At 34.7% G+C, this 18654-nt stretch overlaps 1 protein-coding gene across 5 annotated transcripts in view; it reads left to right on the top strand.

The window, feature by feature from the left end:
- Positions 1-18654, top strand: part of ZNF385D (zinc finger protein 385D) — a 429191-nt gene that overhangs the window by 319742 nt on the left and 90795 nt on the right. For all 5 annotated transcript variants that reach the window (XR_011093916.1, XM_068674352.1, XM_068674353.1 and 2 more), the window contains exon 4: positions 13250-13360. Coding sequence is in view for 4 of the 5 variants with exons in the window: in XM_068674352.1 (XP_068530453.1) it covers positions 13250-13360 (111 nt within the window). In the remaining variant the exon portion in view is untranslated. The remainder of the gene's footprint in view (positions 1-13249; positions 13361-18654) is intronic.

The raw sequence follows: 18654 nt of genomic DNA, 5'->3' as shown, positions 1-18654 counted from the left end.
AGTTCTAGTGCATCTCAGTTTTCATATGTTAATTACCTGCCTGTTAAGTGGTCTTTGTAAAGTACTGTGAGATATTCAGATGAGACTCCCTATTGTGTTTAAGTTCATAATATACATGAAATCTTTTTCACTCTGATTAATTAACAATACTCGATGGCACCCTCGCTTCACTGAATGCTCTGGATAGGGAAGAGTGATACTGCTGTTCCGGCCTGGGGTAGACTAATGAAATGGAAGAACTCTAGAGGCTACTTGCCTGCAGTATCTTGGTGTACAGCTGTTTCATCTCTTCCCTTTTGATCAAACTCTGTTGCCCATCTGCATGTGTTTGCTCATTTGGGCTTCCACCCTAGAGGAACACAGAGAATCCCTTTTCATGCACTAGTCTATAGCTTGTGACACAGTCATCAGCTATGACTACCTTGTGTGTTTCAGGATGCATACATGACCAGTATATCTGGACTTGATTTGGGATAAGAGCATCCAGTTTGCTTGACTTAAAATCACTGAGAGACTGAAATCAACATGTGGTAACTTTTAAACAGAGAATTCAAGGAGAAAAAAAAAAAAAAAAGAGAACTAGGTCAAAGCCAAATCACTAGTACAGAAATAGATTGTGTTGTGAAGTGTAATGATGATGAACAAGTGAATGAATTTCACACTCTTACATTGTCCTTTTACAGTAGGGGAAGAAAAAAAAATCAAAAAAAAAAAACCAACACTGAAGTACCTCCAGAAACTGAAGGCCTCTACTATCTCTACACGTTAATGTTTGGACTTGATGATCTTGAGGGTCTTTTCCAGTTCAAATGATTCAATGATTCATTACTCTGTAGATATATTCATGTTGATTTGTGGAAGGAGGTGCTGTATAAAGAGATATCTTGAACATTTGGTCTAATACTTCCCAATGCACAGAAGGAACAACAGTTTTTCCTTCCTTTATTTTGTTTAGTTCTGGTTTGACCGTGACACCTTAGCTTTTTGTAGATAAGAATGGTACTGCCCTGGCAATAATTTTATCTATATTTTAGTTTTGACATATCATTCAGATAAAGCTAAGGCGAAATTGCATGGAGATGTACACTGCTAATATGTCGTCTTTTCCCAAATGATGTAAAAACATGCTGAGAACATTTAATGTATAACATTTCAGAGATGGGTACAAAGGGATTAAAGCACTTCAAATAATGAATGAGCTATAACTATATTCTCCACAGCTGTTCAGGGTGCTCTGGATCACACTAATGATTCAGTCACTAAGACTGACAGGAGACAAAATGAACCTCAGTGGCAATCTGTAGAGAATTACTGAAAAAGTAGAGTGACAATGTGGGTACCCAATACAGGAATAAGTTTTTTCTGTTCATCAAAAGGAAGCATAATTTTTGGTTTTGTTCCATCGTTTATTTGGAGAAAATGTGAATTTTCAACTGTTGGGGAGGAGGGTCAATAACGTTATAATCACTATTTGTTTTAAATTCTTTCCTTTCTGTCTTTGGCTACTTTCTTTCTCCTTTGGAGACTGAAGCAAAAATCAGATTGGTCTTGATTTTGTAGTTACCAATACCTTATTAAAATGCAAGCAAGCAAACAATCAGACCTTCTGACCACCTATTTTCTTGTGTTCCTGTGAGCCCATTTAGCTAGTACTGAAGTCTAATGTTATTTACACATACATACTTTACTTACATACCTACATAGTTACTAAGCACAGAAAGGTTTATTTTCATTGGTATATAAGCTCTCAAATATATCAAGAGAATTTACTCTTTGTTTTAATTTTCCTATTTCTTTCCATCTTAGTTGAAGTGAATTCCCTGAGCTTCCTCATCCTGGTTCAAAAATTCAGGCAGGATATAGAACTAATGATATTATGGAGCAAGTAAGCATGTTGGAGACCTCTCTTATGGACCATAATCTATGAGCTGAGTAAAGTCAAAATATTTTTCTATGTAAGGAGGTATAATGTTCTTAGTAATCTGTATGAGGGCTGTGAATATGTGTGAGGGTGTGTATGTGAATCTGTATGAGGGCTGTGCACACTGTTTACTCTTATACAGAACCACTACCTTATATACCGCTTATATACCACTTATATACCACTGCATATAAGGGTATATGCAGTTACATATGCCAACTATAGTACTTTCATACTCTATTATATTCTATACTATATTACTATACTATACACTTTCACAACTATAGCAGTTCCAATGTGACTTTGGAGACAAGTATTTTTCTTGATTGAGTGCTGGTGATTAAATTAATTCAAATAAAATTGTCTTGAGTCTTAAGTTTTATATCTTTGAATTTCCTGAAGAAAGAGAGCAGAACATTTCTTCTGAGAGAAAAGATTGGATTGGAGATTATGCTTTATGTACTTTTTTTTCAGTGTTGACCTAAAAGTGTTAAAAAAAAAAAAAAAAAAAAAAAAAAAAAAAAAAGGCCCGTGGTCAAATAATTACACCAGCAAATGTCTACACTTGCACCTGAAGTGAAATGTACCTATCAGATTTTGAGGGAAGACTGTCATCCATTTAAGAACCAGGAGAGAAATTCAATAACTTTTTCCTTACTCTGTAGTAAAGTGTTGTCAGAGACTTAGTACCTAAATAAGCAGAACAGCTTTGTTAAATGTTTCAACTGAAATGTTGAAGTGGTTTCTCTGAAATGGTTATAAAAAGAGAGTCTGGGAAAAAAAAAATCCCTCTCCAAGATTCAACTACAGAATTTTAGCCTTTGCTTCATGAAAACATTTGCTCTCTCTTCCTGAAATGCGACATAAAATGATTCTGTCCCCACAACATTTTTTCCTCATATTGTGCAAGGTATGGATTAAATGGTGCTTTGGGGTCCCTTTTAGTCTCATAATCTATGGATCTACAAGTATGGCTTAGAAGCTATAATTTCTTACCTCAGTATTAAATCTTACCTCAGTTACCTGGATTTGATAGAGTATTTTTATGATCTTAGAAGATCTTGGCTTGGGTTTTTTCAGGTAAGTATGTATGTTTTTAAACATTCTAATTACACCCTACAGTGTAGTTCTTTATGGTTTCCTTGGAGTCATTGGTATAAACATGATTTAAAAAAAAAAAAAAAGGGAAAAAAGAAAAATAGGTATTTTAAAAACAGGCTAAAAAAGTATAGCAGTATAATTGGGCAGGCTGTATTGCAAAATTATTTTTCCACCCCTTAAACATGTCTTTACACAGACATTTCTTTGAAATATATGTAGTTGTTTGTAGTGGCTTCTTTGGACGCTCATCAATTTGTGAGGAATTCCTTCTTTCAGAGTTCAATTTTGTAGAAGTGAAGAATTAAGTACATCTCTGCCAGTTCTCTTTCTGGCACACATTCTGCTTTTGTTTTTGTTGTGATTAGAAAGACCCACTATTATTAAATACCAATTATAACATTTGGTCCATTTTTCCAAAATTCATTCACTTATGAATGATCTGATTGGGAATTTGTTGTGTAACCCTCATTATGCCTGCCAACCTTTTGTTCCGAGCTCTTTTCTTAAGCACGAAACGTAAAAATGTTCTTTGCTTCTTTTTAATTTTTTCTCTTTTCATGCGCTTGTTTTTGCTTTGTTCCTGGTTGAAGCTAGGAAAATAAATGGCATTTGTGAACCTTAGGTTTTCATCTTTATTTGTATCTTTAGAAAGAGTAAAATATTTCTGTCTTCATGTATCAAGAAACTGTTTTGGTTTTAATCATATTTTTACTATCTGCCAGTGCTTATGTTAGTGAGAAATTGGAAAGAAACAAGCCACTCCTTTTTTTTCTTACTGTTTTTGTAATGTCTACTAGACATTGAGTGAATTATTCTCTCACATTCAAGGTGGTCTGTTTCATGTTAGTCTGCTCTTTTGCTGCAATTGTATTGAACATTGTTCACCGAATAATTGAGCAATATGACAAACATGCCACATTTGTCACCCTTTCATCTTTCCTCCTTTGGGAGAATTTTTTTTAGGCTTGTTAGAAATTTGTGTGTTGTTTAAATCAGCACGGGGTAATAAACATGGTTTTGTAATTCAGAAGATTATTATCCATAGTGTTCTTTTTCTGTTTGTTAAAGAAACTGGAGAGCATGTTTTGAATGACATGGAACTGAAGAAAAAGGAAGGCCACCCCTTGCCAAAAAAACAGTTGAACACCACCCTGGAGAGCCATGAGTCCAACTTGCATTTGGAAGGCTGCATTTAGAGCTGTGTTGCACCTTCATAGATGAGTCCGAAGTCAGGAACTGTGTAGTGACAATATGAAAGGCAATATAATAAGGTGTATTAAATTGGGCAACTGGAATTAATGCCCTCCTTTGTCCACCATTTCTAGGGAATACCATCTTTTATCTAGTTAAAGTTTTGAAAATAAGTTACTTACACTTGCGAAGTATTCACATTCTGTGTCAATGAAGACTGTAGGAGAGCCAATGAATAGGCAAAAAGGTGCATTTGTTGTTGAGAAACTCAACATGAGCCAACCGTATCCTGGGACACATCAAAAGATGTGTGGCCAGCAGGGTGAGGGAGGTGACTGTCCATCTCTGCTCTGCTCTTGTGAGACTCCTGCTGGAGCACTGTGTTCAGGTCTGGGGCAACCAGCAGATGAAGGATATGGTCCCATCAGAACAGGTCCCAAGAAGGGCCATGAGGATTATCAAAGGGCTGGAGCACCTCTCCTTTGAAGACAGGCTGAGGAAGTTGGGGTTGTTCAGCCTGAAGAAGAGAACGTTCCATGGAGACTTTATAGCAGTCTTCCAGTACACAAAGGGGGCCTACAGGAAAGCTGAGGAAGGACTCTTTGTCAGGGGGTAAAGTGATAGGACAAGGGGGAATGTCTTTTAACTAAAAAGGGTAGATTGATGAGATATTAGGAAGAAATTCTTTACTCTGAGAGTGGTGAGGTACTAGAACAGGCTGCCTAGAGAAGCTGTGGATGACACACGTATGATGTGGTGTCCCTGACACCATAGGGAGGTTGGAACTTTAAGATCCTGATCTTTAAGGCCCTTTCCAACTCAACCCATTCTGTGATTTTATGATAATTCCCAATAAGAGCAGAACTTGTGCTTTATGCAGTAAATGAGGTCTAGGGCCATTCATTGAACCACTTGAAGAAAACAAAACATTGAACAGTTGCTTGTTAAGTGAACATTATCCGTCTTGTGGACAGAACAAAGGATCTTTCAGGAAAAATATGCGAACATATCTTAAAAACATATATTCATAAAGATATTAAATTAAGGCATTTCCTGTTTTTAAAGGCTTGATTTGCAAATTCACTCTTTTTTTTAGCAGTGTTTCTGTATTTAGCACACATACACGTACATACAGAGATTTGTTCCAGTTTGACAGTCTTTCACATGTTGTTTAGTGTTTGATTAGCATAATCACTGTGTGATTATTTCTCACTAGCCTTAGCATATGCAAATTCTTGTCTTTTGACTGACAACCATTATTAGACAATCAGAGTATATGGATTTGCATAATCTCTGTGTGGTTACAGTATTTCTACACAATGCCACTGTGAATGCAAATCCTTTTGCTCTGATGGTTTCTCTATATTAAAGCGGTTTGCCAGAAATGCTGCTGCCACCTCAGCACTGCATTGCCAAGTGGGAAAGTCCACAAGAAAAAAATAACAAAAAAAAATGCAAGGAAAGAATACTAGGCTCACATCAGAAATGTGACTAGACAACTGCTACCATTAAAAAGATTAATTAAAAAAAAAAAAGTAAGAAGAAAGAAAAAAGAAATCCTTACATTCCTACAAGATTTCAACAAGCGAATAAAAAGAGGACTTTGCAAATTCATCCTGAAGTCCTATTCAAATTACATAAACAAGTTACATTATGAAGTGACTCAGGTTTCTTATTTTGTTTGTTTGTTTGCTTGATTTGTTGTTGTTTTGTCGTTTGTTTTTTGTTTTTTTTTTTTTTTTTACAAAAGTAATTCTTCAGAAACTATTGTACATTATTAAAATTGTTGCACTATAATTATTAAAATTATTTTACATTTAGGTTGAGTATTAATTCTGGTTTATGTACATGAAAAGCGCCAGGTTAGTGTTAACCTGTTTCATTGGCAACAGCAGAAATGGTAGACACTAAGAAAAGATGTGTAATGCTGATTTCAATTCTATGCGTAATTATTCACCATAATTACTTGGAAGATACTAAATAAATTTGATGTAAATGGATAAACCATGCATGGTAACACATCTAGAACGTGTATTTTAGCCATTTGATGCTGTATTGCTCTACTTTCACATGAAACCAAAATATTGTTGAACATTCATTTTTGTATTTATTTGTACTTGCTAAACCAGTCTCATCATTCCTTTTGAATTGTTATGTTTGGTTTATAAGATTCTTATTCACAGATTAATGTGATGTTGGGGGAAAGAAAAAAAAAAAGGACTACTAGCACTAACAATAGGATGTATTTCTTATGGAAATACAAAATATTAAATATATGTAGCATCAAATCATTGATGCTATTCAAATCATTGAGCTATTGTTGAAATGTTCTTTTTCTGATTTGGACGCCAGTTTATTAAGAAAGTATAAGGTAGATTGTAAGTTACACATCTGACAAATCTGGAAGATATCAGATACACTTAACGTGAGCTGCACAGATTTTTTTATTTTATTTTTTTTTAATGAACAGTAAATAAATACTTTCAAGAGGTCTGAGATGGATATGCACGGGCAGAAATCAACAGTGATGTATGACTCCAAGTAGGTCCTATGCTTCCTGGAAATTTGATCTGTGGCACATGCTTTGTCTCCCTTGTATATGTGGCTGTCATAAAATGTAGTATATCTCCTTGAGAAGATGGTACTACTGCTCAGCTGAACTGTGCCCAAAATATAGAAGTTCAGCAATATAAGGCAGAATTCCTGGCAGCTCAAAACATCAGTTTCTACATAAATAAAAATATAAGAGCATAACATAATATAATAATATGGCATTGGTATAATTGATCAGCATGATTGTAAGGAAAATTATTTGAATTTTTGATGCTGCTGAGATCAGAAAGAAGAAAGAACTACTCAATTTCCAATTGAAAATGGTCAAATTATGCCCAGAGAGCATTTTCATATCAAATAATCCTCTAACTATAAATGACAGTGACTTAACATGACTGAGGAGTTGCCTATAGCTTTAGAAGAAAGACAGAAGAGCATTTAGTAATAAGTCGCAGCTATAATTCAGGAGGCAGTTTTATGTTTGCACTCATTGGTATTAAAACTGCATCAATTATACAGTTTTAAGAATTGGTTAAGTTCAACAGTAAGAGATGGAGGATATGTTAGTGCTGTGTTCTATTTTACTTAGTAAGGCATTGTATATAATGTTTTTATAAGATTTATACTGTTTCCAATGCTCTCACTAGTTTCACCATTTCTTGGGACATGAGAATGAATGAAAGGAGCTCCCACAGAGTTACATTGATTTCTTATGAATTTTACAATTAAGGTCTTCACAGAAGACTCAACTCTCATGTGGAGATATTAAAACCTTGCCTGCAAGTGCAATAACATTAGTGCAGTAGTTTAACCTAATTTGGGGGCTTATAATTAAATGTGTTTGCAGAAATGCAGACCTACAGTAGGAAACTATTCTCAGAATATCATTCCTTTATTTTTATTGTAACATAATATTCTATTAACATCTGGATTTTAAGAAGTTTGAAAAGATGGTGATAGCTCTGTCACTGAATTCATTTACCTATTTGAGTAATGGAGGTCATTCTTTTGGTGGGTAATTATTTTTTTCACCATGAAATTTTAAATTACCACTAGAATGATCTACAGCAATTTTTTATTGAGAGCTTCAAAAACCTGACTTGTTTTTCTGCTCACTTAGTGTAGGATCATAGTGATTTGAGTCAGTCTTTTGCAGATAATTTCTTTGGCTATGAGGTAAAATGTTTTCTTACTTATTTGATTTATACCTACCATGTGTTCTGAACAGGCTTTGGGCATCCGCATTATCTTCCTCTTTTGACCTGGATGCTCTTGTTTATAGATGTCAGTGCAACTCAATTAGTTCACTGCTAAATTCAAGCATTTGAAGTGTATGTGTCATGCCCCTTGTCTTTTAATACACAATTAAAACAACAACAAACCCCTCCCTTTTTTAATGACATTTTGGGATTTGAGCTTTTATGGCTCAAATTTGTATTCTTTCTTTTGCAGTTGTTGTATCTTAGGCATGTTTCTGGAATAAAAAGTCATATAGCAAAGACTAATAATCATATAACAGACTAATAAAGTAACATATATTTAAAAAAAAAAAAAAAAAGGTTGAAATTCAGTATGATCTATGCTTGAATTCTGGTTTCAACTTAAAAAAAAAATCATTATTTATGGAACTGATATAAAATTTATATTTCCAAAGGGTCAAATGTCTCCATAGGTAAAATTTACTATCCCGAGTTCTACCTTCTGCAGATATTTAATAAAATTTAATGAAAGGGAGACTTGGCTACAGAAGACCTTCAAGGATAGCTGAATCTGGAAAAGGTGCACAGGCAAGAAGGATAACATGGTATCTCCTGGATCAAGTTCTTGGTGATTTTGTGGTAGGTGTTTCATCCAGAAAGCTTTGTACAACAAAGCTTTTATCTGCAGCCTGCAATATGAAGAACCCATTTTTTTTGCTCTATGGTAAACACAAGAACAAAGAATGGTGTTTAGATCATTGGGCTTAAAGGTTGAATTTGAAACAAGCAAGCTAAACCAAATGGGGGTAGTAAGGTCAAAGCTAAGAAAATGGAACAAGAGGACAAGTTCTTCTATGCCCCCTAGTATAAGACCAGATTTTTCTGAAATATGGTAGGCTTAACCTGAAGATCTCAGGAAGGGATTACAGTATTTGATCAATGAAAGTAAACATTATCATGTTGCTACAAATTTCAGCTTGAATAATTAAAAAAAAAAAAAAAAGACTACTACTGCTGTGTATTCTATACAATGAAAACAAAAATCAGCTGAATGAAATACAAAACCTTCATTAGAATCACAGTCTAATCTCAAGCTAACAGTTACTTTGTGGTTTGCAGTGAACCTTGAACAATGTGTTCTCCCTGGACTGACACCAACCATCAACAAAAGAAAAGTTTGACACAGCTTGTGCTATGTAGTAAGAGATACCTAGTACAAAGCTAAGCACAGTGAACACATCAAACAGAACATCGCATCTTGTGTGTGGTAAATTGCAATGCAAATAAGTTGGCGAGAGAAAGTAAAGGGACATCTTGCAAACCTTGTTCTTCTGCACAGCTTTGTCAGCTGAATCATAATCTTTTATGTGAATTGTAAGCCTCTCTCTCCTTCACTATCAATGGGCGTGAAGTAAATCAATTACATCTAAGAAATACAAATGCAGCAATAGAGCACTAGTAACAAGTAAAAAGCAGATTTTATCAAAGTTTATCATTATAACTTTTATTTTGAAAACAAATACCATTTACTTAAGTTGAAATACAGTCTACACGTGTACTTAACAACATTCAGTGAACATGGAAGTACTTGGAGATTCTCTTAAGTATCTCAGCACTCAATGATTATCTCAGCTACATAATGTTATTTCCCTCTTTATATTTCCCTGCAATCCCTGCTTTCTATTTTCTTTGCAATCAGCTCCTTCTCTTTGTTCCTCTGACTCTCAGCAGGACTCCCCTCTGTCTTCCAAAGTCTTTGAGATCTTAGTGCTTATCATGCTGCACCTCGGTATCACATTACCTCTCTCAAATTCCCTACATAAAACTTTTGGAAGATTATCTGGTGCTTTTGGATGGTTATTTGAAATTTATGGATTGGGAGTATTATACAGATGAAATCTCTATGAAAAAAATAACAAAGTCAAATACCACTCCAATATTCAGCCACAACTTTATTAGAATCTGTTCTGTTTTGAAGTTTAATTCTGCTTTACAGTATCAAAGAGCAGTTGTCAGAGAAAGGATTCTTACTTTGAAGCAGCTTTTCTTAATCAACTTGAAGGCTGTCCAGAACACTTCTTCATATAGAGCCACAAACATAAATCATCCAAGTTCACAATAAGGCCATGTAGCTGTATATCTACAAGTCTGCATCTTTAGAAAGAGAAAAGGAAATGTGCAGACAGATTTCTGTATCAGCAGATAAACAGGAAAAAAATCTCTGGAGCAATTAAGAAAGAAACTTCACATTTTTCCATAGAATTAGATACAAGACACATCAACTACCCCACCCATTCTTTTTTTTTTTTTTTCTTTTTTTCTTTTTTTTCTTCCAATTGTGAGAGTTATTTGACTTATTCTAAATATGTGAGAATCGGTTCCACCAGAAGTCCAATCCCTTTTGGAACTAGAATTCTTACTGTGAACTAATAAATCCAACTAAAAATGTATTTGTTCCAGCTTATGAGACATGGTAATGCCTTTCATATAACACTTAAGGCACTGTTCTGTAGGCACTTTGATTTGAAATGACAAAATGACATTTCTGTAGCTTGCTAACAACCCTGGCATGTTGACATAAGCCATTAAATAGACACAAGGGCTGTAGTAGATAGTTCTTTAATATCTGTGGTGGATATCACTCTTTTCTCTCATACAGAACCAAAGTACTGATGCATCAAGGGAAGAATAACAGGAAAGAACCAGTTCTGAAAAAGGAAGGAAGATGTAGAAAGATGAGTAATTAAAACCTGCTTCTCAAGAAAACCTATGTCAAGAAAAAAATAGGGGCCTATTATAGTCAAAGCCCTAATTATCTATTACCAAAACATGATAAAAAATTAGTGATAAAAAAGGATCAACAATCTAAAAGGGTACTGTAGTACCTGTCACCACATGAGGTGTAAAAGGCTACAGTCAGAAGCCACATTTGAGAATTGCTGAATTATACAGGATAGATGCATGCTACAACAGTGTAAGGTCAACTCTTAGTATATCATCTGTTAGGTAATCTGAACCTATGTGTTGTCTTGGAGCTGATCAGTTCAGCAGAAAGTTAGGAAGTTAATGTCTACTTTAGTTATCTGGGCCTCAGTGTAACATCCAAAGCACTCAGGAGAAATAATGAGATTATAGGTCAGATGTTTAAACTTTCTTACTTTATGGCACTTGAGGGAGAATGTGTCAGAGTTTATTTAACATGCTTACACTGAAGTCTAAACTAATAGCATCTCAAAACTGTGGTTAAGAACGTGAGTCTCTGGTTCAGATGTTACACTCAATCAAAGGACGCACGATGTATTGCTACCGTGTGTTGACTTATTCATATATCTAGGCTTGAGGTTTCCATAAGTATTTTAGACCTGCAACGGGAGAGGAACAGTATGTAAATTTCTTAAAAATTTAGGCTAAATTTCCTAAAAGTTCAGCAGCTGTAAAATAGTGTTGGTTAAGGCCAGGTTATGCTTTAGTACTGAAAGTGTACAGCAAGGTAAAGGTAGGCTGGTTCTACTGGCATAAAAAGTCACGTGTTGAGGAATGGAGCAGTTGAAATAAGAACTGCTGTTACTGTTTGCTTACCTGCCTGTGTAGTTTTCTTCTTTCTGGTCTGTGCAATATTATCTTTGGATGTTGGTATTTCTACAAATTAGGTTACAGAGTAAAATGAGTGTCTAAAGCACAAGGTTGGATCACAGCTAAAGTCTTCATATTATCTTACACAGTACGCTGCAGTATCAAAAATCAACCTGAAATGCAGTCTATACGTGTACTTAACAACATTCAGTGAACATGGAAGTACTTGGTCAAATATTCTCTGACTTTAGTGATCAATGCATTTTTTCGGTTATGTTACAGTGACATCCCTAGTTCTAGGGACTAATGCTCATTTGTGATGGTGGTTTTACAAGTGGGTGAGATATTTCACTTTTGCATTGAATTGAAGAGGATTTTCAAACTGAACATTTCTTCTAAACCTTTCTATAACATCACAGAGTTTCCCTATTCCTCCCTCCCTCTCTCCTCTCCTTCTTCCCTTCTCTCCTGATCTGAATTTCTTTTGAACAAGAATTAGTTTAAGCCCATGACCTATTTCATATCTTACACTGAACAGATATCAGATGATGCAACAATTCTGTAGTGAACTGTTTTGGATTCACTGCAATAGAGGCCATGGCTGTCTACCATTACGGCTTCCGTGAATCATTGATTACTTTGAGAAAAAGCTGTTATTCTTTATTATAAAATAAACCTTTGCTAACTGACTCAAGAAAGTAAATCGCGAGGACATGAACATAGAAAAGGTGTTTGGGTCTCAAAGCACATATAAAGTATCCTGTCTGAATACTGCTTATTGTCAGTTAGAAAATTAGATGTATTTGCTTCATCAAATTATGTGAATTTTTAGTAATAAAATTCAAAGATAAAATCTATGTTTGATTTGCTTAAAGTTGGCATACCAACTTGCTTTAAAGCTGTTACTAGATTTTAGGAATATCTGTCAGATGCTTCTTGTAAAAATAACGTATAAATCATTTCAACCAATAGATTTGGGGAAGCTGATCTAAATTTTCTGCCAAAATTCCCCCCTCTCCCCCCTTTTTTTTTTAACAGCATACTGCTAGATCAACTTTCTGGTAGAGTTTTTTTCAGAATAATGCTTTTCATCAAAGTAAAAATTCATCCTTAAGTAGGGTTTATTGAAAAATAAATTGCTTTTTCTAAATGCCTGTGAAAATAATCTTTGGAGGATTTGTTTTTTTCATTGGTTGTGTGGAAGGTGTTTTATTGAAAAAGATCATTTATTGGTTCCTCAAAAATTATTATTTTTTCACAATATTGAGCTATTGTGTTATTTGGGAATTATTTTTATATAATAATCCTTCACATTTTCATTGATTGCTTATTTAGTAATTTTACATAAAATACTATTGTTTTACTTAGTGTACTAGCTTATCTTTGTTATAAAAAACATAAATTAATAAGTAAGCTTAATTAGCGTTTACAGCTTTTAACTTTTGTCAGTAAAGGGATATTGGTACATATAGAATACTACTAAGGATACGTGTTTCAAGATAGCTAACAACACTTTTCTTTGTTCCTCGCTGTGTTACCTTTTTGTAAAACTGCATGAAGTAGAAATATTATTTTTCAAAGAAAAATAATAGTTTTCTGTAGTATGGAGTATGGTTTGGAATAACGTATTATCTGTTCTGCAACTATACAAAACATAAAATACAGTGAAACAGCAAAAGCTTTTATATTTCTTTTTCTTCTCTCTTTACAGATGGACCCAATTCAAAAAGCTGTAATAAATCATACATTTGGGGTTCCTCTTCCTCATCGAAGAAAGCAAATCATATCATGCAACATTTGCCAGCTGAGATTTAATTCTGATGTAAGTTGATCATTTTGTATCAGACTAGAAATATGTATTTATCTTTTAGGATGTGCCATGATTTGCATAAATTGAACCTAAATGAAACGTTGTGATTTCAGTTTGTGATTCAGCAGATGAAAAGGCTGTAGGGTGCTTCAAATAAACACAATTATCTGATAGTGTTTATACACCAGGCCAAATTTTCCCTGCGGATATATCTCTGCAAGCTCATCAACTTCAGTTGTGCTGCACAGAGTGAAAATAGGAAAATGGACTGATCCATTACTGCTAATAGGGCTGAAATATTTGCTGGGTCCTAATTCTTCTATCAGTCCCAGACACAGTTGCCTTTCTTTTCTTCCTGTAAATATTAGATGTTATTCAGATGTGTTTATCATCCTTGTGGATTTACCTTCCATTTTCTACCCTTACAAAAACACACCTTTTTGGTTAGAATTGTATTTTATTACTCCTATCTTGAGAGTACAATCTTAGTAGTAATACTATTAATAGAAGCTGGTAATTTTTGTCTATTGGCTCCTACCCTGCATCCTCTCATTCCTTCAACAATTAAATAGAACAATCTGATCTGGAAATGTTCTCTAACATACTGAGGAGACCCGTCCCTTGTAATTACCCGAGGAAACTGCACTGTGGTACTCCTTGCCAAGGAATACTTCTGTCACAGAAAAGCCTCTCAGAATTCAACTCCTTTATTTCTTTCTCCAGCAACTTTGTGTGTGAAGACAAAATCTGACATAGTAGTACATATTGTCTTCTGCTATTCTAGTCTTCCCAGGGAGTTTCATGATGTGGGCATTGCTGATGGCAGCTTGTCTTCCTGTTTCAAATGTTTTTCAGTTATTACCTGTTTGCTGATTTACATATGGGAGTTATTTATATAGATACAAAAATGTTTGAATTTATATTGAAGTTCAGCCCAAAAACATCCACAAGGTTCCTTCCTCATGCTAGTCATATGAAGAAGTGAAAGAACTCTTGTGTGCAGCTGTTTCTTTGTAGGCAGCTATTTATGAACATTTAATTAACCTATTTTTAGCTTATCAATCATGTATCAGAGCCATAAACTTGTCAAACACTTAAATTGAGCCTTGAAGTCTTCTGTAATGGATTGTCCACGTAGGTATTAAAATAATGCAGCTTTCTTCATTCCCCTCTGCTTTTTATTGTTTAGCAAGAATTTCAACAAAATCCGAGTCATGATTTTCTCACTAGTGACTATCACATACTTAAGGTTCACTGAGGACTCTGGGTTTTCTAGTTCATGGACTGAATGCACACTCTTATAGCATTGACATCATTCTCAAACAGTGATGCAAATCATAATAAAATATCTGGAACAGTCATGATCCTCACAGATAAAAAATAAGAGAATCAAAATAGGATTTTCTGTTTAGAAGCTAGATGTCAGAATTGTGACTGTGAATACTGAGCCATTCGCAGTGGGACTCTGATGAACAGAATTTTTAGGGGACAGCGGAGACTTCTGGGCCACAGCAGATCCCTGTGACTGAGCAGCCTGGCTCATTGCACATAATTTTCAGCTTCATCTGAAGAAAGAGTATGTCATGCTGAATCATGCTGAAACATAGCTAGAGGAGACGTCAAACACCACAGTGTTACATATCAAAGTGAAGCATCTCCTTTACAAAGAGGGAATACCATTTGTTAGTCTGCAAAAAGATCCAGGCAAAAGTGAGGCTGAATATGTTATTAAGCTAACTTAATGACATATTCATATGACATTAGCATGTATGCAACTCAGATTCATACATGCGGCAGAAAATTTTCCAGCTGACAGAAGCTAGGTATTTTCCTGAAGAAAGTGTTTGAAATAAAATAAATAAATAAATCTAAACTGAAGGAAACAAGATATTAGTGGACACTGATACTTCTGACTCAGAGGACTGGTATGCCCCCATTCTGTTCCTCTTCTGCTGCTCTTAGAAAGGATTCCAAAGAAGAGAGGGGGAAGAGGCAGCAGCCATTTTCAGAGTTATCTACGAACAAAAACAATGGTTTCAGTGGAAATCTATTAATATAAGCTGTTCACAGGAAACTCTTGGAAGAAAAGCTGTGCAGAATACATTGAATTGCCCTTTCACACCTGCAGGTGCAAGAGTCTTGAATTCCAATTCACAAACTCTGTTCAGAGGAAGTTTGTTCTAATGGTCCTCTCTCTGAAAGTAGATCAATGCTGTTACATTTATGCAATGGGAAGATCTTACTGAGTATCTTTTGCTTTCTGCTTTTAATATTCACCTAAATTTTAAAGCATTCTCAGTGTTTCTGCTATATAGAGATTAGGATTCCAAATGTTGTCCAATGATTAACTTGGGAAGGCATCTCTTCCCATTTTCTCTAAAACCAAAAAGAGATTTGTGGATGTCTTTATGATACTCTCTTCTCATTCAGTGTGTATAGTTATTACTGACGAAATTCACAAAGTGCTCTGTTGAGGCTTTTCAAGAAATAAGTAGAAACAAGAAACAAGTAGAGTTCTGCTGTAGTTTTAGAAATGCTTTTCTGCAATGTGAGTGGAATGAACAGAGCTAAGTTAAACCACAACACTTGGTTGCTTGGGTAATTCTGAATGTCCACTGTTGTTTTTTTTTCTAGCAAAAAAGTGCAGATTTAATTTTGAGGCTTAAAGAAAAGGTTGCTTTAAAAAAAAAAAATCAACGTTTGGTAATCCAACTATTTAAATACGAACACACAATGTAATTTTTTTTCCTATTATTATGGAAAGGTTTTCATTTACTGAATATACCTACTTTTCATTTTCATCATATTTTGTTGAACATGATTTAAAACCGTAAGAACAATAAATAGCTTTCCTCTTCAGAAACCTAGGGCTTTGTGGCAGTACTACTGATGTATCTATTTTTAGATGCTGGAGATAGGTTTTATCAGAGAATAATGAATAGAAATTCCCATTTACTTAGTGCACGACAGTATTATGAAAATGTTTACAATAAAACTGGTCTTTGAGATTTTTCATTTTTGTAGAGAATACAGAATTTTATCCTCTCTGATACAGACTTCTTTCAGTGCAGAAGAGCTTTTTTTTTCTGGCTACATGGTATCAAAATTACATTTCAAAGAAAAATGAGAAAAGGCACTACAATAGTCTCAAATCATTTAGCTTCTTTCTGAAGGAGTTATCTATAAATCTTCATGACAACTGTGTGTTCAGTATTTCTTTTTAAAATAAATCTTCTCATACAAGGGAAGGGAGGAATGAACAAGTAAGCAAAGCCTGTCCATGCTGAGAAAAACAAACAAACAAACAAAAACATTAGAATAACAGAGGTAGGTTCATAGAATCTGTTTCAAGCAGTGCACTTTTTTTTTTTTTTTTTTGCATTGAGGGAAATCTGTTTATATTTGCATTTACATTGTACACCCAATATAGGGCAAAAGCATGTGAGTTGCCCTTTAGGTTTTGCCAGCTGCTGGATGTTATTGAACCAATTTAGAAGATCTGTTAAATACAAGCTTTATAGTAAACATTAAACTTCTGCTAGAAGCACCCTGCAAAATAAATTCCAGCTAACCTGAGCAGGACAACTCATGTGCCTATCCTACAGGTAGATGTTGGAGAAAACACTCTGCTAACACGAGAACTTACTAAATGACAAAGAAACCTTATGACTTCAAGGAGACAAAAAAAAAAAAAAGTTTACCAAGTTTTCCTCATTTTTTGATCACCTGTCTTGATTATTTGGTCTTGTCTTGCCTGCGTTTCTAATTTCATCATTTGATCTAAGGTGTAACAGTGTCTGCTAACCAGGTTGATTCTTGCAAAAGAAAGGGCTCTCTTACTTTTCTGTCGTGTTAAACAGACACTTGACTTCAACTTGCCTTTAGAGAAAGGTTGTTTTGATGTTTTGATATACTCACAGGATGTGAATTCCATTACGATATACTGTAAATGTATTTCCAAATATGCCAGCCATAAATAATTGCTTGTCTAAGATAGAAACATTGGTAATGTTCTCCTGAAAATCATGAGCTGAATGCTCATCCTGGAGTCCTTATTTATTGTGTTTTTTGCCTTGTTTTTCTCCAGCCCTCTAAAGCAAAGGTACTTATGAAGTGATAAGCAGTTCAGCTATATGAAGTTGTCAGGATTCAAAAGGTTCTGTTTCAGTATAAAACAAACAAACGGAATGCTTTGGAGAATGAAGATGCAGTATAGATCCATAGTATTTTACGACGGTTCTCACTTTCATGGAGAAGCAGAACCAGAGGTCTTGTATCCTGTTTAGGTTATGCCTAGTTGCTTGGTATCTAAAACAAATGATTAACGTATCAGTTTGTATCTAGGGTATAATAAGGTGATAAGAAACTGACAATATGAATTTGTTAAGCACAAATCCCGTCAAACCAATCTAATTTTTTCCTATGACAGGGTAATTGATCTAAAGGATAATGGGGAATAAGTAGATGTGATATCTTCTGGCTTTAATAAGCATTGATAAAGTTCTATGTGACAGCTTTATAAAGTAAGTAGGGAAGTATGGTCGAGGTAAAATTGTAAAATTCTGTTTACAACACATTGAAAAACAATACTGAGAATAGTTGTTGGTAGCTTTCTGTCAAAACAGAAGAATGGTACAAGTCAGGATCTGCATGATCCACACCTGCTGCTACTCTAAATTTTCATTAGTGATGCATCTGAAAGAACAGAGAGTATGAATACTAGGTTTCTGAATGACACCAAGATGGAGGGTGACAGGTACTTGGTAGAAGGTGGCAAGTTCAGGATTGTAGTACAAAATGTATATCCTGATTCGGAGAAAATAATTTAGAATTCCAATGAATGCAGTAAATACAAGCACAAAGTATTTTATTTAAGCTGGAAAAAGTAAATGAGCAAGCAATAAAATGAGAAATGTCTGGCTTAATGAGTAAAAAAGACTTACTGAGTGTATGTTGTCAAGGACTAACTGGGAAAAAAAATTACATATATCTGTAGACAGGTAAACATTCCACAGTATTTAAAATTGGCAATGCCTCAGATGAGAATCATTTACAACAGTGGTCATCACACTTCAACAAAAGCATAATTAATCGCAAAATACATCAGAATACATCAACAAGTATGACAAGATGTGAAAAAAATATCACTTGGCTGGGGAAAGTAGAAAGGATTGTATAGATATAAAGTGAAGAAGACAATGAAAATATAGCAGGTTTGGAATATATGAAAGCAGATTATTAAAAGCACAGAGACCAACTGACCTTTGTGCTCCTTGGATTTAGTAGAAGAATATTCAGCTTAATTT

The sequence above is a fragment of the Anas acuta genome, chromosome 2 (genome assembly GCF_963932015.1).
Source record: "Anas acuta chromosome 2, bAnaAcu1.1, whole genome shotgun sequence".
Taxonomy (NCBI): Eukaryota; Metazoa; Chordata; class Aves; order Anseriformes; family Anatidae; genus Anas; species Anas acuta.
Note: the sequence above shows the minus strand (reverse complement) of the source record. Positions and strands in the feature narration are given on the sequence as shown.